Source organism: Heterodontus francisci, chromosome 40, assembly GCF_036365525.1.
Source record: "Heterodontus francisci isolate sHetFra1 chromosome 40, sHetFra1.hap1, whole genome shotgun sequence".
Lineage (NCBI taxonomy): Eukaryota > Metazoa > Chordata > Chondrichthyes > Heterodontiformes > Heterodontidae > Heterodontus > Heterodontus francisci.
Window position 1 is genome coordinate 12,147,073 of NC_090410.1, and position 26,082 is coordinate 12,173,154.

General features: G+C 46.3%; 1 protein-coding gene across 2 annotated transcripts; it reads right to left on the reverse strand.

Moving 5' to 3' along the window:
• Positions 1–74: 74 nt before the first annotated feature.
• On the reverse strand, positions 75–25,907 carry LOC137353217 (snake venom vascular endothelial growth factor toxin ICPP-like). Of its 2 annotated transcripts, none has more exons than XM_068019289.1 (7): positions 25,736–25,907; positions 10,073–10,094; positions 7,559–7,755; positions 3,105–3,184; positions 1,939–1,968; positions 1,747–1,812; positions 75–1,158 (listed from the first exon to the last, which is right to left on the reverse strand). In XM_068019289.1, exons 1-7 carry the CDS (start codon positions 25,802–25,804, stop codon positions 1,128–1,130), a joined length of 495 nt encoding a protein of 164 aa, XP_067875390.1. In that variant the 5' UTR covers positions 25,805–25,907; the 3' UTR covers positions 75–1,127. The 2 variants fall into 2 exon arrangements, with proteins under 2 accessions (XP_067875390.1, XP_067875391.1); XM_068019290.1 differs by lacking the exon at positions 25,736–25,907 and adding an exon at positions 14,481–14,992 and having other exon boundaries at positions 76–1,158.
• Between the last annotated feature and the right edge of the window lie 175 nt (positions 25,908–26,082).

Consider the following 26,082-nt stretch of genomic DNA (forward strand, 5'->3'; position numbering starts at 1 on the left):
AATGCAGTGTCTTTGGTCCTGAAATTAAGAGTTATTATTTCACCCAAATTGAAGTTAGTGATGCACAGGTGTATTTTATTTATTTTTCAAAAGCATTTTTATTGCATATTTTAAAGAACAGATCGGTCGCGGCGCTGGGCTCACAGTGGTTTGAGTGAGAATGAGATACAGTTGGAAAAATGTCAACATCAACTGAATTCTATTGCCCTACATGCAGGACTAGACTAGGGTTGGACTGTGATAAATCCCAGTGATAATCACACTAAGGATCTTCTGCGAGTCAGGACACAACACTTCTTTTGGCGAGTTAGGGAATTTCTTTATAGACTAAAGAAACAGGATTGATTGCGGCAGATAACAGACTCTATCTCATATATAGGGGTCAGCACACCTGGAACTTTACCCCAGCCCAGGTCAACGACTAAGGGGAAAAAAAAGTCCCCTCCATTTTTTTTTTTAAAATGTTGTTCAAATGGCACATTTTGCTCATGATTTATCACATTTCCTTTTGTGGGATCTTGCTGTGTGCAAATTGGCTGCTGCATTTCCTACTTTACAACAGTGACTACACTTGAAAAGCAATTCATTGGCTGTAAAGCACTTTGGGGTGTCCTGTGGCAGTGAAAGGCGCCATATAAATGCAAGTTCCTTCCGTTTATTTAAAAAGAGGGAATACTTGTGGATTATTTGGAATTAAGTTGATCGGAGTTTAAAAATACAGACACACGCAGTCTCTCAACTAGTGCAGCTCACAGAATTTTTTTTTTGACTGGAGTTTAAAAATAGAGAGCGCTGGGCGGATGGTCTGTGGAACATGGCAATTAGTGAAGAGTCATTCCTGTAAAGCTGCCAGAGGGAACCCTTCTGGGATGAGCTGCCAGCTACTGTTTGCAGGTAACAGAAGGGATCTGCTCCTTAACAGCCCCCTCCCCTCACCTTCTCAGCGAGCAGATCCCAGTTCACTCAGGCAGCCATACCAGGAAATACAGGGTTTTCCCCAGGCACAGCAATGTGAAGAAGCGGTCAACATCACTCAGCAATGCCACAGCTCTCCTTTCAATGGTCTCTCCACGGTTCAGTCAGTAGTGGGCAGCACCCGCAGACCGAGCCTTTCCTCGTCAGGCTGCTTAGAGACTCCTCCTTCTTGCTGTGGGGCATCTGAAAGAAAGAGAGAGAAGAGGGAAAACCATTCTGTTCTGCTCGGAGTCCTGAGGCTTCTGTTACAGAGAAGCCCACCCTGGAACATGAGGACTAGGAGGACACCATTGACCCTCCCGAAGCGTTAGATCATGGCTGATCTACACTTCAACTCCACTTTCCTGCCTTTGCTCCATATCCCTCGATACCCTTACCCCACAAAAATCTAATTACCATGGCAGAAAAAAATGACAGACCTCTGGCGTGCAGTCCTGGCAGTGCCACCTGCGTTAAGCTGCAAGTCCTAGGATTTGCCAATGCCAAAGGCAGCAGCTGTGCTCATTGGATCAGAGCTCCTGCTGTCGAAAATGCAAAACGCCAAATTTTAAAAAAGGTCTTAATTTAGTCAAAAGGCAGCGATGGGATTCGTTTAAAGACTCTACACAGAAAGAAAACTAATAACCCATTTACTGACCACATTATAAACAACAATCATGTATAACGGAAGCAGGCGACTCCTTTTCACCACCCCTACCCCATGAGTATAACAGAAGCAGGCAATACCTCTCTGCCCCCGCACCAGTACATACACAATGATTATAGACTCACTGGTTAAGCTCAGACATGTCTCCCATCTTTGTGCGCCTCCTCTGACCTTTCCTCTTGACGTTTCTCCTGAAAGAACAAATGCGTCTCTTGAGAAAAAGATGGGGAAGGTTCAGGTTTTAAAGAAAGATTTTTGTAGGCGGGTTTCTTAAGTCCTGGAGTTTGTTGTTCCAGAAGCAGAAATTCTTCCTGTACCTTTCACCTTTCAATCGTTTCCGCCGTGGTCTAAAAAAAAAAGAGAGAGATATATTGAGGTGATCTTAGATTGATAGTGCAGAATGAGAAAGAGGCCATTCAGCCCATCATACCTGTGTTGGCTCTTTGAAAGAGCTGTCCAATTAGAGCCATTCTCCTGCACTTCCTTACAGCTTGCAAATTCAAGTATTGTTCCAATTTCTTTTTACATCACTACTGAATCCGCTTCCACCACCCTTTTGGACAATGCATTCCAGATCACAACAGGTCACTGGGTAAATAATTTCTCATCTCCCCTCTGGTTCTTTCGCTAATGACCTTAAATCTGTGCCCTCTGGTTACCGACCCTCCTGCCAGTGGAAACAGTTTCTCCTTATTTACTCTATCAAAACCCTTCGTGATTTTGAACACCTCCATGAAATCTCCTCATTACCTTCTCTCTTCCAAGGAGAACAATCTCAGTTTCTCCAGTCACTCCATATAACTGAAGTCCAACGTAACTGGTACCATTCCAGTAAATCTCTTCTGCACCCTCTCCAAGGCCTTCATAAACCAGAATCAGCCTGGTTGCACTGCTATTAAACAGAGTGAAAAGCTCTATCACAGATTCCAGGAAGATCCAGTTCCCCCCACCCCTGGGATCTGTGGATGTTGAGTTAGTGTTCAGCCACTGCACAGCACTGGGACTACAACTGGCTGCAGTGTTCCTAGGTTGAAGGAGAGGGAAATCAGGTAAGCCGCTGACCACTATCCAGTGACTCCTGCCAGAGAGATGTTAGAGGAGGAGCAGTTAGGACTCAGTTGTGATGTCCCATTTGGCTAATTGACCTGCTGACACTCACTCACCAGCTGCACACAAAGATGGGCCACTTGGGTTAGTTACCAGAGAGAGTCTGTCAGCACTTGGTGGGGAACAGACATGTACCACAGCGCCCAGAGGAAGCCCATACTCTAGCGTGAGTCAGTGCCCAGATCACCCATAACCCATTAAAAGTCAGTGCCCACGGAACACATAACCCTAGTGAGAGTCAGCGCCCAGGGAAAGTCAACATTTAATCTGATACAAGCCCATTTCAGCTGAGGCTCACCACCACCGTCTCAAGGGCAATAAATGTTGGCCTTGCCAGCGATGCCCACATCCCATGAATAAAAGAGAAAGTTCTTACCGACATTCACAGCTGCTATGCTCGGTAAAGATCTTCTCCTCCTGCCTAGTCACATGTTCCAAAGGTTTTAATTTAATGACCTGAAAAACATATTATTTCAAAATGATTTATCTGAAAACGACAGGTGCTCTTGCATGATTGAGAAAGGCAGATTTCCTCAGTTAACCAAGTACGTCACTCAGTAAATACCCCAGGGTCGGCAGTGAACTAACACACTGTCTCCTCACTCCACCCACCCACCCACCCACCCAGGAGTACAATTCTTAATATACCTGCCAAAATTTCCTCGAAACCTCCTCTCCTCCAAGGATAACAATCCTAGCTTCGCCAATCTCTCCATGTAACTCGAGTCATAGAGCACAGAAACAGGCCCTTCGGCCTAATGCGCTAGCGCCGACCATCAAGCACCCGTCCTAACTAATCCCATTTCCCCACACCTGGCCCATAGCCTTGTATGTTATGGCGTTTCAAGTGCTCATCTAAATATTTCTTGAATGTCATGCGTGTTCCTGCCTCTACCACCCCTAAAGGCAGTGTGTTCCAGATTCCAACCATCCTCTGGGTGAAAAAATTCCTCCCCAACTCCCCTCTAAACCTCCTACCCCTTACCTTAAATCTATACCCCCTAGTTATTGACCTCTCCGCTAAGGGGAAAAAGTTTCTTCCTATCTATCCTATCAATGCCCCTCAAATTTTGTATACCTCAATTAGGTCCCACCTCAGCCTTCTCCGCTCCCAAGAAAACAACCCCAGCCTATCTAGTCTCTCTTCATAACTGAAATGCTCCAACCCAGGCAACATCCTAGTGAATCTCCTCTGCACCCTCTCCATTGCAATCACATCCTTCCTATAGTGTGACCAGAACTGTACACAGTAGTCCAACTGTGGCCTAACCTGCGTTTTATACAGCTCCATCATAACCTCCCTGCTCTTATATTCTATGCCTCGGCTAATAAAGGCAAGTATCCTATATGCCTTCCGTATGGAATATACAATGGATGGTAGAACTCTAGGAAGTACTGCTGCCTTCAGTGATCTATGGACAAGCACCCCAAGGTCCCTCTGACCCTCTGTACTCCCTAGGGTCCTACCATCCATTGGATATTCCATTGCCTTGTTAGACCCCCCCAAAGTGCATCAACTCACACTTCTCAGGATTAAACTCCATTTGCCACTGCTCTGCCCATCTTACCAGCCCATCTATTTCGTCCTGTAGTCTAAGGCTTTCCTCCTCACTATTTACGACATCAATTTTCGTGTCGTCTGCGAACTTACTGATTATACCTCCTATATTCACATCTAAATCATTAATGATTTACAAACAGTAAGGGTCCCAGCACCGATCCCTGCAGTACACCACTGGTCACAGGCTTCCACTTGCAGAAATAACCCTCGACGATCACCCTCCACCTCCTGCCACTAAGCCAATTTTGAATCCAATTTGCCAAATTACCTTGGATCCAATCTCCCATGCGGGACCTTATCAAAAGCCTTACTGAAGTCCATGTAGACTACATCAACTGCTTTACCCTCATCGACACACCTAGTCACCTCCTTGAAAAATTCAATCAAATTTGTTAGACATGATCTCCCCTTGACAAAGCCATGCTGACTATCCCTGATTAATCCCTGCCTCTCCAAGTGGAGATTAATCCTGTCATCAGAATTTTTTCCAATAGTTTCCCTACCACTGGTGTTAGACTCACCGGCCTGTAATTACCTGGTTTATCCCTGCTGCCCTTCTTAAATAATGGTACCACATTCGCTGTCCTCCAATTCTCTGGTACCCCTCCTGTGGCCAAAGAGGATCTGAAAATTTGTGTCAGAGCCCCCATTATCTCCTCCCTTACCTCACATAACAGCCTGGGATACATCTCATCTGTGCCTGGGGATATCCACCTTCAAGCCCGCTAAAACAGCTAGTACTTCCTCCTTTTCAATGCTAATTTGATCAAGTATATCACAATCCCTTTCCCTGATCACTACACCTACATCGTTCCTCTCCATAGTGAACACAGATAAAAAGTAATCATTCAAAACCTCATCTATGTCCTCCGGCTCCACACACAGATTGCCTCTTTGATCCCTAATGGGACCCACTTTTTCCCTGGTTATCCTCTTGCCCCTAACATACTTATAAAACGCCTTGTAATTTTCCTTTATCTTGTCTGCCAGTGATTTTTCATGCCCCCTCTTCGCTTTCCTAATTACTTTTTTTTTTAAATACTCCCCTACACTTTCTATACTCCTCTAGGGTCTCCGCTGTTTTCAGCACTCTGAATCTGCTATACGCCTCCTTTTTTTCCTTATCCAATCCTCTATATCCCTTGATATCTAGGGTTCCCTTGACCTGTTGGTCCTACCCTTCACCTTTACAGGAACATGCTGCACCTGAACCCTCACAATTTCCCTTTTAAATGATTCCCACTGATCTGATGTAGACTTTCCTTTAAGAAGCTGCTCCCAGTTCACTTTGGCCAGATCCTGTTTTATTATATTGAAATCGGCCTTCCCCCAATTCGGTACTCTTATTTCCGGACCCTCTATGTCCTTTTCCATAACAATCTTAAATCTTACAGAGTTATGGTCACTATCCCCAAAATGCTCCCCCACTGCCACTTCTACCACTTGTCCGGCTTCATTCCCTAGCATTCAGTCCAGTACTGCTCCTCCTCTTGTCGGACTCTCTATGTGCTGGCTCAAAAAGCTCTCCTGAATGCACTTGAAGAATTCCGCCCCCTTTAAGCTTTTTGCACAAATACTATCCCCTCTAATATACGGGAAGTTGAAATCCCCTATTATTACCCTATTATTTTTACACCTCTCTGAGATATGCCAACATATCTGCTCCTCTATCTCTCCCTGACTGTTTGGAGGCCTGTAGTACACTCCCAACCAAGTGACTGCCCCCTTTTTGTTAAGTTCTACCCATATGGCCTCATTAGAGGAACCTTCTAAGATATCATCCCTCCTTACTGCAGTAATTGTCTCTTTAATCAACAGTGCAATGCCCCTATACCCCCTCCCCTATCACGTCTGAAGATTCTATACCCTGGGATATTAAGCTGTCAGTCCTGCCCTTCCATCAACCATGTCTCAGTAATAACAATGATATCATATTCCCATGTGTTAATCAACACCCTCAATTCATCTGCCTTACTAGTAAGACTCCTTGTATTAAAATAGATACAATCCAGCCTCGCATTATTTGCCTGAGCGTTAACAGGTCTACATTTACTCTGACCTCCAGACTGACTTAGCTTCACATTTATATTTGGTTGTACATCACCCCCTACTGTGGTTCCACTCTGTATCCCATCCCCCTGACAAATTAGTTTAAACCCCCCTCCCCCCACCCCAACAGCATTAGCAAACCTCCCAGCAAGGATGCTGGTCCCGTTCTGGTTCAGGTGCAACCCGTCCATCTTACACAGATCCCACCTTCGCCAGAAACAGGCCCAGTGACCCAAGAATCTAAAGCCCTCCCTCCTGCACCATCTCTCCAACCATGCATTCATCTGCTCTAACCTCCTATTCATATACTCACTAGCCCGTGGCACTGGAAGAAACCCAGCGATTACAACCTTTGAGGTCCTACTTTTTAAATCTACTGCCTAGCTCCCTAAATTCTTTTTGCAGGACCTCATCCCTCTTTCTACCTTTCTCATTGGTACCAACGTGGACCACGACCTCCGGCTGTGCACCCTCACCCTCCAGAATGACTGGTACCACTTTAACACCTTAATACGGATCTGTCCGGAGACAGGTCACATTGTTCTTATATGAAACAAAAAGCATGGTCATAGATTCCAAGTACGTCCAGTTTCCTGCCCTGGCTCCCTAGATGCAGAGTTGGCTCTCAGCCATTGCATAGACTGGGATTAGAGCTGGCTACAGTGCTCCTGAATTAAGGATGTGGAAAATCAGGTAGCTTCTTCTGACTACTATCCAGTGAAGAACGGGCATCAGAGCAGAGAGAATCCCATCCTCATCTCGTGCACACCTTCCAGTTGGACTTGCTGACTGGGATCAGAAGTGGGATAGCTAGCTGATTTTGCTCTGCATCACCCAGGGGACAGACTGTGGACCCGCAAAGACTGACATGGCCAAGACCAGCTGGCTTGACACTCGTCCCTCTTTGCCTCAGTATTACACCACCTAGTGCACAAATCCACTGAGCCATTGGGTCTCATGAAAATTCTCCCATTGAAAGTCAAAATGTAACCTCTTGAGGTGAAGGTGCAGAATCCTGCTCTCTCCTTTTTGAGCTGCTGCACTGAATACTGGTGAACACCAGGAAGCAGAGTGGGGATTGTACCTACAGCAGAAATGTAGCTTCTCCCTCCCCATCCAATGGCTCAGTGGGCAAACAATTGCTCAACAGGGTTCTGAGCCACACAGGCAAACGGGTGCGTTTCCCTCACATGTAGAGTCACGTTGCGCATTTCCCTCACCTGTATTGTTACGTTGTACATCTCCCGTGCTGTGCACCGCAGCTTCTCATCCCCACAGCAGCCGGCACATCGCAAGAGAGGAACGCAGGAGGGCTTGAAGATGTACTCAGACTCACTCGGAAACTCTCGGACAACATCTACCAGCACCTCAATGGTTCGGCAGTAACTGCGATTCCAAACCTCCTCGAATGGCATCACTGAGAGGAACAAGATAAAAGCCAGGAGTAACAGAGCCACTGGCTTTGTACTCACACAGATTATTCTGAACTGGCAGACAGCGGGACCCCTGGTACTGGTTACAATATCAGAGCTTGCTCTCTATCCTAGTGGTCAAATGAAAGGCATCCTTGATTGACAAGAGTCCCCTTACAATCTGGTTGGATTCCTGGCGCGCCCGCAGGAGTAGTTCCATTAAAAAAAAAACAAGGACAAACTCTTGTTACCTCCAGACTTCACCATTCCAGTTCTCTCCTGGCTGGTTTCCCACTTCTCCCCTTCATTAGCTTAATTTCACTTAAAACGCTGCTGCCCGTCTCCTAACTCACAACCACTCTCACTGAGATTTAGTGGCTCCCGGTCCCCGTATGTCTCATACGGACTAGGAGCAGAAGTAGGCCATTCGGCCCCTCGAGCCTGCTCCGCCATTCAATAAGATCGTGGCTGATCTGTTTGTGTCTCGAATTCCACACTCCCATCTACCCCGATAATCTGTGATTCCCTTGCCTAACAAGAATCTATCTACCTCCGCCTTAAAAATATTCAATGATCCCGCCGCCACCATCTTCTGGGGCAGAGAGCTCCAAAGTCGCAAGAAAAAATTCTTGTTCTGGCTTAAAAGGGCGAGCCCTCATTTTAAAACAGTGCCCCCTAGTTCTGGGTCACCCACAAGAGGAAACATCCTTTCCGCATCCATCCTGACAAGACTGTTCAGGATCTTACAAACTTCAATCAAGTCTCCCCTCACTCTTCTAAACACCAGTGAAAACAAGCCCAGCCTGTACAACCTTTCCTCACAAGACAACCGGTGTCAGTTTTAAAATGATCAGTCTTGTGCTCAAAACCCTCCAGGACCTCACCCCTCCTCATCACTAATCTTAGCCCTCCAAGATCTCTGCATTTATCTGATCTGGCCTCGTTAATCTCCCCTATTGGCGACCAGGCCTTAAGCTGTATAGGCCCCAAGCTCTGGAATTCCCTCCCCAAACCTCCCTCTCGTCCTTTAAGACGCTCTCATTAAAACCTACCTCTGATTGAAGCTTTTGGTCACCTGTCCTAATGTCTCCTCCTTTGGCTCAGTATCAATCTTTGTCTGTGAAATGCCTTGGGACACTTTACTGTGATACATTTGTATTTATAATCACGTAGCATCACATTCTGGGGGATGACCCAAGTGCTTCCCAGCCAATTAGAAGTACAGTCACTCGCTATACAGGAAAGCGCAGCAGCCAACCTTTACACAGCAAGATCCACAAGCAATCAGGTGAACCCGTGAGTGACGCGAGATCCACGTGCTTTCCCGATTACGCGGAAACAATCATGGGGCAAAGGTCTGGCCGTGGAGACCCTGTGCATGTCCTTGGGATTTGGGAAGCTCCTTCACTTACCCACTGCATGAGCGGAAAAGGCATCTAGCAGCGTTCACTCAGCAATTTAACGCTGCACAAATGAGCCCAAGCAAAAGGCAGGAAGACAAGACACAAGAGAAACTGGTGCAAGCCAAAGAGCAGCAAACAAGGGCAAAATCGCCCACTGCACTGTCCCTTCCTAAGGGTCAACGGATCGCGTGGTTTCAATAAGAGGCCTTCTATTCACTGCACCATTGCATTAGAAGGTGATCTCATGCTTCTAAATGCACTGTAGGTGTGGTATATGTAATAGCTGAGCATTTTGCTGTACTGCCCTCTCCATTGGGGAGGTGTAAACTAAAAGTTCCACAACGGGCTGCCTACAGTAAGACTCACGTTAGATTTACTCATTGAATACACAAAAGAAAGATGGCGATGAGGATGGGATTGAACATTCTTTTAACATTTCATTCGAGAGATTATAGTCTGAAGAACATCGTGACACTTTTTTAGAACTCCTAAAGTCGATTTTGAGGACGTTTGAGCAATTTGAAAGTTTGCACTTTGGGGGTGTCCTGACTGAGATGTAACAGGAGACGATAAATAAAAGTTCATTCTTTATAGATCAACTCCAACTCACTTCTCCATCATTCCCCCCTCTGCCCCTGTTAAATAGGAGGGGAGGGGTTGTTCTTAGCCTGGGTGCCTTATTGGTGCTTAACTGAGTGACTGAATAGCGAATCCTGTGTGTCTTTTGGGGGGACGGAGGGGGAAAGAGGCATTTCTGTATTGCTACTCAATTGTACAGCACAGAACGAGGCCATTCAGCCCATTGTGCCTGTGCTGGCTCTGGAGCAGATTTGAGTTCATTTCACCCTGTGTGTCTTTATCCTGAAATTAATACTTAGTCTCCTGTATAACTGGATGTGTTCAGTTATCTACAGCTTACCTTCTGGCGCGTGTTTGGACAGCTGGAAAAAAAAAAGAGAAATTAGGGTTTTTTTTTTTAAAGTCATCCCTCTCTCCATAACCACATGCTCCAACACACAACTCTTAATATGTAAAATGCTGTATTGAAAAAATATTGCAATAATTTTCTTTCCACAACTTCGCTACCCATTGGATGAAAGCACCACATTTCCAACTTCCCTCCTTCCTTCATTTTAAAATTGCACGCCTAGAACTGATGGAGATGGAATGAATGAGATTTGTAGATAGTAGAGACATAGGGTTGCCAACTCTGGTTCATGCATTCCTGGAGATTTCATCACATGACTTCCCACCAACAGCCCCTCCCCTACGTTCCCGCCATTGACCACTTGACATGTCAATCCGACAGGGCTCCGCCTTCCCGTTACTGATTGGAAAGTAAACAGAGTCTTCATTACCCGATGAATCACCCACATAGGCACCAACTTCCATCTTCAATATTTTTAAAATTAACAAAAAAGTCTTATGAAAAACTAACCAATTTATTTTAAATTGGCGCCTATAATGTTACTCCCAGGTTTGCTTGAGGCTGTGTATTGGAGATTAATTCTTTGAGTTGGCAACCCTACAATGACTCTTTGGGAGAGTCTGCCACTCCCTGTATAACTTGCTCTTGGGGGTAGCAGCAACTCAGGGCTGGGTCTCAGGTGTCCAAGAAACTCACAGATCTACACATCTTCCTCTGGGGCCTAGTGGGGAAGGAAAGCCTATACAGGGCCTCAAGTCATAACAGCGAGTCTCGCTGATCTACATGCTAAGCATGGGGTTAAAGTTCACTCCTTCCAATATTCCCACTGAGGCACTGGGTTCAGTTGAATTCCCGTCTGGTCTTAATTGTTTCTGTGGTTACTGCAGTGGGGATCTGACAAACTGTCACATGGAGATGTTCCAAGAAAAAGGACAAAGTGTTCTTGGCAGGAAAACAAAGATTGAGCAGAGCTTTTTCCCAAATCTGTGGAATCTGATCCGTGGTATCACGGACATCGATGCAGGGTTGATGTCTTCCTGGAGAGGTTGGGTTGGGGGAAGAGGGAGGAGGAAGAGAGGGTAAAAAGAAAGGGAGGGTGAAAGGGTAAGACCGACACATCGAGACTAACCACCTTTGAAATACTATTTAAGTCGTGCTGAGTTATCTGCCATTTCTTCTGTATGAAACTTCCCATTGGGGCAGGGACAGAGCACAGCCCAGCATTAGTTGCTGGAGCCAGCTACAAGACAAGGAGTTTAATTTCCTCTCCAGGCTATTTTTAAGCTGGTTACTGCTTTCACTTTGAATTCCTGACGGTGCTATTTTGGCAGTTGGCACTTCATTTTAAATAACGACCCAGAAAGGACAGATAGACCATTAGTTCCTGGGCTTAAGCCCATGTTCTGCAGTGACCTTGCAATTCCCTGCTGGCGGGGAGGGCTTAGACCTGGGACAGAATTCCGATCATGGAAGAACAGTTGGGAAATCTAAAATCTCCTGTGCATTACAGCCGACCTTCGACTGTGTATTAACTGGAGAAAGGGACTAAAATTGCAATTTGATCTTTCCTCATCCAGGCAGGTGCGAGTTGGAGAGTTCCAGGAAAGTCTCGGTTATCAGCTGTGGCTCAGTGGGTAGCACCCTCGCCTCAGAGTCAGAAGGTTACGGGTTCAAGCCCTGCTCTAGTAACACGAGTGCAAAATCTGGGCTGGCACTCCTGGTGCAGTACTGAGGGAGTGCTGTACTGTCAGAGGTGTTGTCCTTTGACAAGAGATGTTAAACAGATGGCCTGCTCAGGTGAACAACAACAACAAAAAAAACCCCTTGGCTACTATTTCATATAAAAAGCAGGGGAGTTTTCCCCGGTGTCCTGTCCAATATTTATCACTAAAACAGATGATCGGGTCATTATCATGTTGCTGTTTGTGGGAGCTTGCTGTGCACAAATTGGCTGCCATGTTTCCTGTGACAACACAGAAGGTACTTCATTGGCTGTAAAGCACTTTGGGGAAACCCCGTGGTTCACATAAAATATTAATGCTTCACACGAAGGGGTCTGGATCGCAACACCAAACAGGGGGCGGGGCAAACAGAGGGGGAAAATTGTCCCACGCCCCTTCCCCTCCACAGCTGAGCTGTCTCAATGAGTCAGGGAGTGGGGGTAATAAATCAGATAATTCATCTGGGGGAGAAAAAGAGGTCAAAGAATAGAAAATAATTTTGAGATAGAGGGCAGGAAAGAGGGGAATTGAATGAAGAATGAACTCTTTCATTTCCCCTATCACATGTGGGAACACAAGTGTAATAAGTAGGAGTTCCAGAATACAGAAGCAAACAGATAGTGAGACACTTGTACAAGCGTCGGCAAGGTTTGAATAGTCAATGGGAAGAGACAGGCTCATTAGCAAAGGGGAACTGAGCATGTATGGACCTAGATAAGTGGGGGGGGGAGGGGGGGGGCACAGAAATAGATGAGGTAGATGATTCAACGACCTTGGTTTCACCATCTTCAAGCCGAGGAGGAAGCAGCTGGTGTGAAACTGCACGTAGGCAAGACGTTAAATGTTTGGTGCAGTTGATAAGACTCTTGCCTCCAGGTTGAAAGATTGTGGGTTCCAGCCCCAATGTCAAGGGTTGTATGCTTAACTCGGGCTGGTTACCCATGCCAAAAGGAGCACAGAGTACTCTCAATGCTTCCGGCATCGGTTTCTCTCCCTAGCTGCATTCATAACACAACAGCAGCAAGTTCCAGAATGAAAGTTTGTCTGTAACAACGGCAAAGTTTACTGCTCTGAAGAGAAAGGACTTGCATTTATATAGCGGCTCAGGATGTCCCAGAGCGCTTTTACAGCCAGTGAAGTGTAGTCACTGTTGTAATGTAGGCTACATGGCAGCCAATTTGCACACAGCAAGATCCCACAAACAGCAATAATGACCAGGTAATCTGTTCTCAGTGATATTGGTTGAGGGATAAATATTGGCCAGGACACTGGGAAGAACTCCAGTAGCGTCATGGGATCTTTTACATCCACCTTCGAGGGCAGGTGGGCCTCGGTTTGATGTCTCATTCGGAAGACGGCACCGCTGACAGTGCGGCACTCCCTCGCTACTGCGATGAGGGCGTCAGCCTGGATTTTGTGCCCACAGGTCTTTGGAGTGGGATTTGAACTCTCAACTTCAAGCAAAAAGGGGACAGCGGGAAGGAGCGAGGGGAGGTTCTTAGACTGCCCTGCTTTTAGCATTATGTACGTAAAGCAACTTCACTGTTCCTCTCGTTTAGATTTAAATCCCTCCTTTGAACACATGGCACTTTGCCACAGTGTGTTAACACTTTCATTGCTGAAATACCCTCCTCGTCTTTTATTTTATAAAGAGAAACCCATCAATAACTACATAGAAAGTGAGGCTCCCGTATCAAGACAGACACAGCGTGCACAGGCACAATATACATGCAGGCATAACACACACAGATAGATGCAGCATCTGTGCAGTGGTAATAGACAGAGTGTGTTTATACAGCGTACATGCAACCAGTGGAGGCACAGCTGTGCACACAGTCACAGGGGGATTTACTGGCAGACTGCATTGCCTTTGTAATTTGTACCAGTTGCAAAATATGGTAGGAACAGGCAGATCATTTCAAATCAGTAGAAAATGGAAGGGACTGCTGAGAGTTTAAGTATCTGCTTTCTGATGACTGTATTTTATTTATTTTTCTCCCCTGAAGGTGCTGACCTGTCCACGGGGCACCAGTGCATTAGAGAGTCTAGGGGCATTAGTGTGATCTGACTTCATTTATATAGCGCCTTTGACAACCACAGCATATCCCGAAGCATTTCAGAGCCAATACCTTTAAGTGTAGTCACTGTTGTAATGTTGGCAACCAATTTATGCACAGCAAGCTCCCACAAACAGCGATGTGATAATGGCCAGATCATCTGTTTTTGTGAGGTTGATTGAAGGATAGATATTGGTCAGGGCACCAGAGAGAACTCCCCCTGCACTTCTTTGAAATAGTGCCACGGGATCTTCTACATCCGCCCGAGGGGGAAGACGGGACCTCGGTTTAACGTCTCATCCGAATGACAGCACAGCACTCCTTCAGTACTGCACTGCAGTGTCAGCTTTTTGATTTTTGTGCTCAGGTTCAACTTGAACCCACAACTTTCTGACTCCGAGGCTACCCACTGAGGCACAGCTGGGGGAGCCTGTAGGGTATTTGACCATCCAAGGCATCACTAGGCTGCACTGTCCTGGTGTCTCCGATGTGCACTTGCAGTTTCCAGCAAAGTGGGGGGGGGGGGGTTTGTTGGATTTTGCTCAACAGCAGAAAACTGGATGATTTCCCCATCCCTCTCCCAGTCTAATGCAGAACCGCAGCGGAGATTAGTCAACTCACCAGAGTCTGGACGTGGAATTTCTTGATCTTTCTGATGCGGTTACTCACAGCATTAACTAGCTGAGTGCGGGGAGGCTGGCTGGGCTGCTATTGGTATTGCAGCTCTGCTGTAATCACTGTTGCCCATAACCTCACAGACGCAGACACGGTGCAGAGATCGTTGCTGTATTACACTACACATTCGCCTTCTGGCAAAGGGAAATCAAGGACAGACACCAGAACCAAACATGCAATCACTGCAAGAGCAACAGTAAGAGCATGGCCACTCAACCTCCTGCAACCCTCCGAGATCTCAGCGCCTCTCCAGTTCTGGCCTCGTGTGCATTTCCGACTTCCAGCATCTCACCACTGTCGGCTGTGCCTTCAGCCGTTCAGGACCCAAGTTCTGAAATTCCGTCCTTAAGCCTTTCCACCTCTCTACCGTTCTTTAAAACCTGTCCGCTTACGCGGTTCGGTGTCAATTTCTGTCGGCTGATATCCCTGTGAAGTGCCTTGAGACCTTTTATTATGTTAAAGGCGCTATATAAATGCCAGTTGTTGTCCTCGACTTGCTCATGTTCGATTGGCACCTTAGTTATACTGCTCGGCTGTGAACCATGACTTGGAGAGAGCACTCGCACCTCCCTCCCTCCGCCCTGTGCGTTTTAAATTACATCAAGAGCCTCCACTGTTACAAAACATTTCAGTGAGCTTTCCTTCAGTCTCTGTAGTGCCCCAGCAGTTGCAACCGATTCCTGCGCTCATAAACCACGCTTCTAACATAGCTCTTCTACACCTCAGCTGCTACCGAAAACCCTCATCCACGTCTTTGTTCGCTCCAGCATTCCAATGTTTCCTGGCCGGCCTTCCGCCCTCACATCCAAAACTCTGCTGCCTGTATCCTAACGCACTCAGTTCCAGTCGCCCACACCGTGCGTGCTGACCTACAGTAGCTCCTGGTCCAGCAACGCTTCAAATTTAACTTTCTAAATCCTGTATATAAATCCGTGGTTCCTGGATTGCGGACCTTAAGTGACGTGGATAGATTGGAGAGGCTGGGGCTGTTCTGCTGGAAGAGACGGTTGAGAGGTGTTCAAAATCATGAAGGGTCTGGACAGAGTAGACAGGGAGAAACTGTTCCCATTGGCAGAAGGATCCTGAGGACACGGACTTAAGGTGATTGGCAAAGCGACAGCAATATGAAGAAATTTTATTTTATTTTTTTTAAATGCAGCATGTGGTTAGGATCTTGAATTCACTGCCCAGTATTTGACCAGAGCGTCTTGCTGGGCCATTTCAGAGGGTATTTAAGAGTCAACCACATTGTGGGCCTGGAATCACATGTAGGCCAGACCGGGTAAGGATGGCAGATTGACATCAGTGAACCAATCGACAATGGTTTCATGGTCACCATTAATCTAGCTTTTTAAATTCCAGATTTATTAATTTATCATCTGCCGTGGTGGGATTCGAACCCATGTCCCCCAGGCACTAGCCTGGGCCTCTGAAGTACAAGCCCAATGACATTACCACTTTGCCACCGCCTCCTGTGGTGGAGGCAGCTTCAACTGAGGCCTTCAAAAAAAAAAAAGAACTGGAGAATTATCCGGCGGGGAAAAGTTTGCAGGGCTACGGGGAAAAGGTGGGGGAGTGGGACTAGGCGAGTTGCGCTTCCAGAGAGCTGGCACGGACACGAGGGGCCAAATGGCCTGCTCAGAGCAGTAACCATTCTCTGTTATTGTAGACACTGTACAGCGCCCAGCCCAAGATGTGCCAGTCAGCCTCTCTGGGCTCTCCCACCCTTGCCCGTTTAAGTGAGGCAGTGACAAGAGGGGAGATCCACACAAAAGGCCGGCCATCAAAAACCCTTAGCACTGCAGCGTACCACATTTAAATCTAACCCAGATTCCACATTATAAACACCAGCTCAGTGGTTCTGTTATTGGACTAGTAATCCAGGGCACTGGACTAGTGCTCTGGAGACACGGGTTCAAATCCCACCATAGCAGCTGGGGAATTTAAACTCAGTTAATTAAATAAGTCTGGAAGGACATAAGAAACATGGGCAGGAGACGGCCATTCGGCCCCTTGAGCCTGCTCTGCCGTTCAATAAAAATCAAAGCTGATCGTCTGCCTCAATTCTACTTTCCCACCCGCTCCCCATATCTGCTGATTCTGACACACCACAAATTTATCTCAGCCTTGAATATACTCAATGATGGAGCATCTGCAGCTCTCTGGGGTAGAGAATTCCAAAGATTCACAACCCTCGGAGTGAAGACATTTCTCACCACAGTCCCATATCCTGAAACTGAGCCCCCCGTGCTCCAGATTCCCCAGCCAGGGAAAACAACCTCAGTGGAATTTTGTGTGCTTCAATGAGATCAGGTCACAAAAGCTAGAATCAGTCAAAATGAACATGAAACTACATAATTGTTGTAAGAACCCATCTGGCTCACGAATGTCCTTTAGGGAAGGCAATCTGCCATCCTTACCCGTTCTGGCCTGCATGCGACTCCAGACCCACAGCAATGTGGTTGACTTTTAGCTGCTCTCTGAAAAGGCTTAACAAGACACTCAGTTGTCACCACCACCTTCTCAAGGGCAATCAGAGATAGGTAATAAATGCTGACCTTGGCAGCAACACCCACATCTGTGGATGCAGGAAAAGGTACTGGAGAAGGTGCAAAGCAGAAATCACAAGATAATACTAGAACTGAGGGGTTATACCCATCAGGAAAGGTTGAACAGTCCGGAGCTCCTTCCTCTATCTAAAAATAAGAGAAGGCCGAGGGGCGACCTGATTGAAGACTTTTTAATATGGTAGAAGTACAGGGGACGTTCTCACTTAGGGGGAACCGAAAACTGGGGCAGCCATAATAATCAGATCAAAGAACAAAGAACAAAGAAAATTACAGCACAGGAACAGGCCCTTCGGCCCTCCAAGCCTACGCCGATCCAAATCCTCTATCTAAACCTGTCGCCCATTTTCTAAGGGTCTGTATCTCTTTGCTTCCTGCCCATTCATGTGTCTGTCTAGATACATCTTAAAAGACGCTATCGTGCCCGCGTCTACCACCTCCACTGGTAATGCATTCCATGCACCCACCACCCTCTGCATAAAGAACTTTCCACGCATATCCCCCCTAAACTTTTCCCCTCTCACTTTGAACTCGTGTCCCCTTGTAATTGAATCCCCCACTCTGGGAAAAAGCTTCTTGCTATCCACCCTGTCTATACCTCTCATGATTTTGTACACCTCAATCAGGTCCCCCCTCAACCTCTGTCTTTCTAATGAAAATAATCCTAATCTACTCAACCTCTCTTCATAGCTAGCGCCCTCCATACCAGGCAACATCCTGGTGAACCTCCTCTGCACCCTCTCCAAAGCATCCACATCCTTTTGGTAATGTGGCGACCAGAACTGCACGCAGTATTCCAAATGTGGCCGAACCAAAGTCCTATACAACTGTAACATGACCTGCCAACTCTTGTACTCAATACCCCGTCCGATGAAGGAAAGCATGCCGTATGCCTTCTTGACCACTCTATTGACCTGCGTTGCCACCTTCAGGGAACAATGGACCTGAACACCCAAATCTCTCTGTACATCAATTTTCCCCAGGACTTTTCCATTTACTGTATAGTTCACTCTTGAATTGGATCTTCCAAAATGCATCACCTCGCATTTGCCCTGATTGAACTCCATCTGCCATTTCTCTGCCCAACTCTCCAGTCTATCTATATTCTGCTGTATTCTCTGACAGTCCCCTTCACTATCTGCTACTCCACCAATCTTAGTGTCGTCTGCAAACTTATGTATATCACAAACAACAGTGGTCCCAGCACGGATCCCTGTGGAACACCACTGGTCACACGTCTCCATTTTGAGAAACTCCCTTCCACTGCTACTCTCTGTCTCCTGTTGCCCAGCCAGTTCTTTATCCATCTAGCTAGTACACCCTGGACCCATGCGACTTCACTTTCTCCATCAGCCTACCATGGGGAACCTTATCAAACGCCTTACTGAAGTCCATGTATATGACATCTACAGCCCTTCCCTCATCAATCAACTTTGTCACTTCCTCAAAGAATTCTATTAAGTTGGTAAGACATGACCTTCCCTGCACAAAACCATGTTGCCTATCACTGATAAGCCCATTTCCTTCCAAATGGGAATAGATCCTATCCCTCAGTATCTTCTCCAGCAGCTTCCCTACCACTGATGTCAGGCTCACCGGTCTATAATTACCTGGATTTTCCCTGCTACCCTTCTTAAGCAAGGGGACATTATTAGCAATTCTCCAGTCCTCCGGGACCTCACCCGTGTTTAAGGATGTTGCAAAGATATCTGTTAAGGCCCCAACTATTTCCTCTCTCGCTTCCCACAGTAACCTGGGATAGATCCCATCCGGACCTTGGGACTTGTCCACCTTAATGCCTTTTAGAATACCCAACACTTCCTCCCTCCTTATGCTGACTTGACCTAGAGTAATCAAACATCTGTCCCTAACCTCAACATCCGTCATGTCCCTTTCGTCGGTGAAAGTACTCGTTTAGAATCTCACCCATTTTCTCTGACTCCACGCATAACTTTCCTCCTTTGTCCTTGAGTGGGCCAATCCTTTCTCTAGTTACCCTCTTGCTCCTTATATATGAATAAAAGGCTTTGGGATTTTCCTTAACCCTGTTTGCTAAAGATATTTCATGACCCCTTTTACCCCTCTTAATTCCTCGTTTCAGATTGCGCCTACAATCCCGATATTCTTTCAAAGCTTCGTCTTTCTTCAGCCGCCTAGACCTTATGTGTGCTTCCTTTTTCCTCTTAGCTAGTCTCACAATTTCACCTGTCATCCATGGTTCCCTAATCTTGCCATTTCTACCCCTCATTTTCACAGGAACATGTCTCTCCTGCACGCTAATCAACCTCTCTTTAAAAGCCTCCCACATATCAAAAGTGGATTTACCTTCAAACAGCTGCTCCCAATCTACATTCCCCAGCTCCTGCCGAATTTTGGTATAGTTGGCCTTCCCCCAATTTAGCACTCTTCCTTTAGGACCACTCTCGTCTTTGTCCATGAGTATTCTAAAACTTACGGAAGTTTTAGATCGTAACTAGTAAATCCAATAGGGAATTCAGGAGAGACTTTTCTACCCAGAAAGTGGCGAGGACATGGAACTCACTATTACAGAGTGATCAGGGAGGGAGACAGAAAGCAGGAAACTACAGGCCAGTTAGCTTAACGTCTGTCGTAGGGAAAATGTCAGAAGCTATTAAAGAGATTATAAAATGGCACTTAGAAACATTCAAGGTAATCAGGCAGAGTCAGCCTGGTTTTGTGAAAGGGAAATCATGTTTAAACCAATTTATTGGAGTTCTTTGAAGTAGTAACATGTGCCGTGGATAAAGGGGAACCGGTGGATGTACTGTACTTAGATTTCCAGAGGTGCCACATCAAAGGTTATTGCACAAAATAAAAGCTCATGGTGTAGGGGGTAACATATTGGCATGGATAGAAGACTGGCTAGCTAACAGGAAACAGAGAGTAGGCATAAATGGGTCATTTTCTGGTTGGCAGGATGTAATGAGTGGTGTGCCACAGGGATCAGTGCTGGGGCCTCAACTTTTTACCATTTCTATCAATGACTTGGATGAAGGGACCGAAGGTATGGTTGCTAAGTTTGCTGATGACAAAGATAGGTAGGAAAGTAACTTGTGAAGAGGACATAAGGAGGCTACAAAGGGATATAGATAGGTTAAGTGGGTGGGCAAAGATCTGGCAAATGTAGTATAATGTGGGAAAATGTGAAATTGTCCACTTTGGCAGGATGAATAAAAAAGAAACATATTATCTAAATGGTGAGAGATTGCAGAGCTGAGATGCAGAAGGATCTGGTGTTCCCGTGCATGAATCACAAACAGTTAGTATGCAGGTACAGAAAGTAATTAAGAAGGCTAATAGAATGTCATCCAGGGAGAAGACTCAGAGGGCGGAGTTCCGGATTGGCAAGTATAAAAACTTTACCTCAGGGATTCGCGGCCGACATCCAGGGAGAAAACTCGGAGGGTGGAGTTTCGGACTGGTAAGTTACCTCGGGTAAAAAAAAACTGAAAAAGTGACGTCACAGGAAAGCTGTGACCTGATTGGCTGGTAGGGAATCTATACTGAATTTGAAAATAAAACATTGATTAAAACCCTAATTAACTAATTAATTAACTAATTAATTAATAAGTAGAGGAGTAACTAAACCGGAGGGAGATTACTGTATTTAGCATTTAATATTTATAGTAGAAATCTAGCACTAGGGACCATATAGTTAATTGTAACTTAATTTATTAAGGATTTAATAAATATTTAAGTATTTATTTTAAATTAATTTATTAATTAGTGCTAGAAATGTCAGTTAGAGGGGTGAATTGCTTCACCTGTGAGATGTGGGAGGTCCATGACGCTTCCAGCGTTCCGGATGACTACATCTGCAGGAAGTGTACCCAGTTGCAGCTCCTCACAGACCACATGGATCAGTTGGAGCAGCAATTGGATGCACTTAGGAGCATGCAGGTGGCAGAAAGCGTCATAGACAGGAGTTTTAGAGAAGTGGTTACACCCAAGGTGCAGGCAGATAGATGGGTGACCGCTAGAAGGGGCAGGCAGTCAGTGCAGGAATCCCCTGTGGCTATCCCCTCTCTAACAAGTATACCGTTTTGGATACTGTTGGGGGGGGAAATGGCCTATCAGGGGAAAACAACAGCAGCAGCCAGAGCAGTGGCACAACGGCTTGCTCTGTTGTTCAGCAGGGAGGGACAAAGCGCAGAAGAGCAATAGTTATAGGGGACTCTATAGTCAGGGGCACAGATAGGCGCTTCTGTGGACATGAAAGAGACTCCAGGAAGGTATGTTGCCTCCCTGGTGCCAGGGTCAAGGATGTCTCTGAACGGACAGGGGGCATTCTGAAGGGGGATGGTGAACAGCCAGAGGTTGTGGTACACATTGGTACTAAAGACATAGTCAGGAAGAGTGTCGAGGTCCTGCAGGGGGAGTTCGGGGAGTTCAGGGAGTTAGGTAGAAAGTTAAAAGACAGGACCTCTAGGGTTGTAATCTTGGGATTATTCCCTGTGCCACATGCCAATGTGGCTAGAAGTAGGAAGATAGTGCAGATAAACATGTGGCCGAACAGCTGGTGTAGGAGGGAGGGTTTCAGATATCTGGATCATTGGGATCTCTTCAGGGACAGGTGGGACCTATACAAGAAGGACGGGTTGCATCTAAACTGGAGGGGCACACATATCCTGGCTGCGAGGTTTGCTAGCGTCACGCGGGAGGGTTTAAACTAGTGTGGCAGGGGGGTGGGAACCAGAGCAGTAGGACAGCAAGTGAAATAACTGAGGGGGAACGAGTAAATAAGGCCAGTAAGACTAAGAGGAAGAGCAGGCAGGGAGATGTTGCTGAGCACAGCGGGACTGGTGGTCTGAAGTGCATTTGTTTCAATGCGAGAAGTATAACAGGTAAGGCAGATGAACTTAGAGCTTGGATTAGTACTTGGAACTATGATGTTGTTGCTATTACAGAGACTTGGTTGAGGGAAGGACAGGATTGGCAGCTAAATTATTCCGGGATTCAGAAGCTTCAGGCGGTATAGAGGGGGATGTAAAAGGGGTGGGGGAGTTGCATTACTGGTTAAGGAGAATATCACAGCTGTACTGCGGGAGGACACCTCGGAGGGGTCATGTTGCGAGACAATATGGGTAGAGCTCAGGAATAGGAAAGGTGCTGGGGGTTTACTAAGACTTCCCAACAGCCAGCGGGAGGTAGAGGAGCAGATATGTAGACAGATTCTGGTAAGATGTAAAAGCAACAGGGTTGTAGTGGTGGGTGATTTTAACTTCCCCTATATTGACTGGGACTCACTTAGCGCTAGGGGCTTGAATGGGGCAGAATTTGTAAGGAGCATCCAGGAGGGCATCTTGAAACATTATGTAGATAGTCCAACTAGGGATGGGGCCTTACTGGACCTGGTATTGGGGAATGAGCCCGGTCAGGTGGTCGAAGTCTCAGTAGGGGAGCATTTCAGGAACAGTGACCATAATTCCATAAGTTTTAAGGTACTTGTGGATAAGGATAAGAGTAGTCCTCGAATGAAGGTGCTAAATTGGGGGAAGGCTAATTATAAAAATATTAGGCAGGAACTGAAGAATTTAGATTGGGGGCGGCTATTTGAGGGTAAATCAACATCTGCAATGTGGGAGTCCTTCAAACATCAGTTGATTAGAATCCAGGACCAGCATGTTCCTGTGAGGAAGAAGGATAAGTTTGGCAAGTTTCGGGAACCTTGGATAACGAGGGATATTGTGAGCCTCGTCAAAAAGAAAAAGGAAGCATTCGTAAGGGCTGGAAGGCTCGGAACAGACGAAGCCCTTGAGGAATATAAAGACAGTAGGAAGGAACTTAAGCAAGGAGTCAGGAAGGCTAAAAGGGGTTATGAAAAGTCATTGGCAAACAGGATTAAGGAGAATCCCAAGGCTTTTTATATGTATACAAAGAGCAAGAGGGTAGCCAGGGAAAGGGTTAGCCCACTCAAGGACAGAGAAGGGAATCTATGTGTGGAGCCAGAGGAAATGGGTGAGGTAATAAATGAGTACTTTGCATCAGTATTCACCAAAGAGAAGGACTTGGTGGATGATGAGTCTAGGGAAGGGAGTGTAGATAGTCTGGGTCATGTCGTTATCAAAAAGGAGGAGATATTGGGTGTCTTGCAAAGCATTAAGGTAGATAAGTGCCCAGGGTCTGATGGGATCTACCCCAGAATACTGAGGGAGGCAAGGGAGGAAATTGCTGGGGCCTTGACAGCAATTTTTGTATCCTCATTGGCTACAGGTGAGGTCCCAGAGGACTGGAGAATAGCCAATGTTGTTCCTATGTTTAAGAAGGGTGGCAAGGATAATCCAGGAAATTATAGGCCGGTGAGCCTTATGTCAGTGGTAGGGAAACTATTAGAGAGGATTCTTCGGGACAGGATTTACTCCCATTTGGAAACAAATGGACTTATTAGCGAGAGACAGCATGGTTTTGTGTCTCACTAATTTGACTGAGTTTTTTGAGGAAGTGACAAAGATGATTGATGAAGGAAGGGCAGTGGATGTTATTATATGGGCTTCAGTAAAGCCTTTGACAAGGTCCCTCATGGCAGACTGATACAAAAGGTGAAGTCACATGGGATCAGAGGGGAGCTGGCAAGATGGATACAGAACTGGCTCGGTCATAGAAGACAGAGGGTAGCAGTGGAAGGGTGCTTTTCTGAATGGAGGGATGTGACTAGTGGTGTTCCGCAGGGATCAGTGCTGGGACCTTTGCTCTTTGTAGTATACATAAATGATTTGGAGGAAAATGTAGCTGGTCTGATTAGTAAGTTTGCGGACGACACAAAGGTTGGTGGAGTTGCGGATAGTGTTGAGGATTGTCAGAGGATACAGCAGGATATAGATCGGTTGGAGACTTGGGTGGAGAAATGGCAGATGGAGTTTAATCCGGACAAATGTGAGGTAATGCATTTTGGAAGATCTAATACAGGTGGGAAGTATACAGTAAATGGAAGAACCCTTAGGAGTATTGACAGGCAGAGAGATCTGGGCGTACAGGTCCACAGGTCACTGAAAGTGACAATGCATGTGGATAAGGTAGTCAAGAAGGCATACGGCATGCTTGCCTTCATCGGTCGGGGCATAGAGTATAAAACTGGCAAGTCATGCTGCAGCTGTACAGAACTTTAGTTAGGCCACACTTAGAATATTGCGTGCAATTCTGGTCGCCACACTACCAGAAGGATGTGGAGGCTTTGGAGAGGGTACAGAAGAGGTTTACCAGGATGTTGCCCGTTCTGGAGGGCATTAGCTATGAGGAGAGGTTGGATAAACCCGGATTATTTTCACTGGAACGACGGAGGTGGAGGGGGGACATGATAGAGGTTTACAAAGTTATGAGTAGCATGGACAGAGTGGATAGTCAGAAGCTTTTTCCCCAGGATGGAAGAGTCAGTTACTAGGGGACATAGGTTTAAGGTGCGAGGGGCAAAGTTTAGAGGGGATGTGCGAGGCAAGTTCTTTACACAGAGGGTGGTGAGTGCCTGGAACTTGCTGCCAGGGGAGGTGGTGGAGGCAGGTACGATAGCGACGTTTAAGAGGCATCTTGACAAATACATGAATAGGATGGGAATAGAGGGACACGGACCCCGGAAGTGCAGAAGGTTTTAGTTTAGGCAGGCATCAAGATTGGCGCAGGGTTGGAGGGCCGAATGGCCTGTTCCTGTGCTGTACTGTTCTTTGTTATTTTATCGCAAGGGGAATTGAATACAAAAGTAGGGAGTTTATGCTTCAGTTATACAGGGCATTGGTGAGACCACATCTGGAGTACTGTGTACAGTATTGGAATTTAGAAAAGTAAGAGGTGACTTGATTGAAACATATAAGATTCTGAGGGGTCTTGACAGGGTGGATGTGGAAAGGATGTTTCCCCTTGTGGGAGAATCTAGAACTAGGGGTCACTGTTTAAAAATAAGGGGTTGCCCATTTAAGACAGAGATGAGGAAAAAAAAAATTTCTGTCAGAGGATCGAGAGTCTTTGGAATTCTCTTCCTCAAAAGGCGGAGGAAGCAGAGTCTTTGACTATTTTTAAGGCAGAGGTAGATAAGATTCTTGATGAGCAAGGGGTGAAAGGTTATCGGGTAGGTGGGAATGTGGCGTTGAGGTTACAATCAGATCAGCCATGATCTTGTTGAATGGCGCAGCAGGCTCGAGGGGCCGAGTGGCCTACTCCTGCTCCTAATTTGTATGTTCGTATGTAAGGCATTTAAGGGGAAGATAGATAAACACATGAGGGAGAAAGGAATAGAAGGATCTGTTAAAAAGGGCAAGATGAAGAGGAGTGGGAGGAAGCTCAGGTGGAACCAGTATGCCAGTTGGACGAAATGGTTTCCGTGCTGCACATTACTTATTTCTAATTGTGATGCAACTAAGGATCATTGGCCCTGACAAATCAGTGACTAAATTATTAGATAAATGAGTCAGAAGTGACTGGAATATTGTATGTGTGTTTCGTTCCATGTTAACAGCAAACTGGGAATGGATTAAAATCACAGAACTCTGCAAAGAAATCGAAAGAGAAATGGCCAGTTAACAATCGTTAACTTGTCTTTGCTCTTCCAGATTCTGTTCGCTTCCCCCATTTGGAATAAAACCTCGTTGAACTGATTGTAAATCCCCTCCCAGTGCCAGCACATACCTGACAGATGGGCAAGAGCAGCAGCAGTAGAGCAGCAGCTGGACAGGGCAAAGGGCCGATCCAACACATCGCCACAGGTCCCTAGGGAAGGACGTGCGGGGCGGAGATGGGTAACTCAGGGCGGAGATGGGTAAGGCAAGGCGTCAAATCAAGAGGATCAAGTGGGGCAAGGACCTGGGGGCGGGGGAGAAAAAAAAATCAAATCGTAAATTCAGGTAGAGAGAGAAAGGAGAGAAAGAGTAGGAGAGAGACAGAGAGAGAGAGAGAAAGGAGAGAGAGAGAGAGAGAGAAAGAAAGGAGAGAGAGAGAGAAAGGAGAGAAAGGAGAGAAAGGAGAGAATGGAGAGA

Excerpts from the sequence above, each read along its gene's own strand:
- LOC137353217 (XM_068019289.1), bottom strand. The coding sequence starts at position 25,804 with ATGTGTTGGATCGGCCCTTTGCCCTGTCCAGCTGCTGCTCTACTGCTG. Across the intron at positions 10,095-25,735 it reads TGCTCTTGCCCATCTGTCAG|CTGTCCAAACACGCGCCAGA; the intron begins GTATGTGCTGGC and ends TTTTTTTTCCAG. Across the intron at positions 7,756-10,072 it reads GTCCAAACACGCGCCAGAAG|TGATGCCATTCGAGGAGGTT; the intron begins GTAAGCTGTAGA and ends TGTTCCTCTCAG.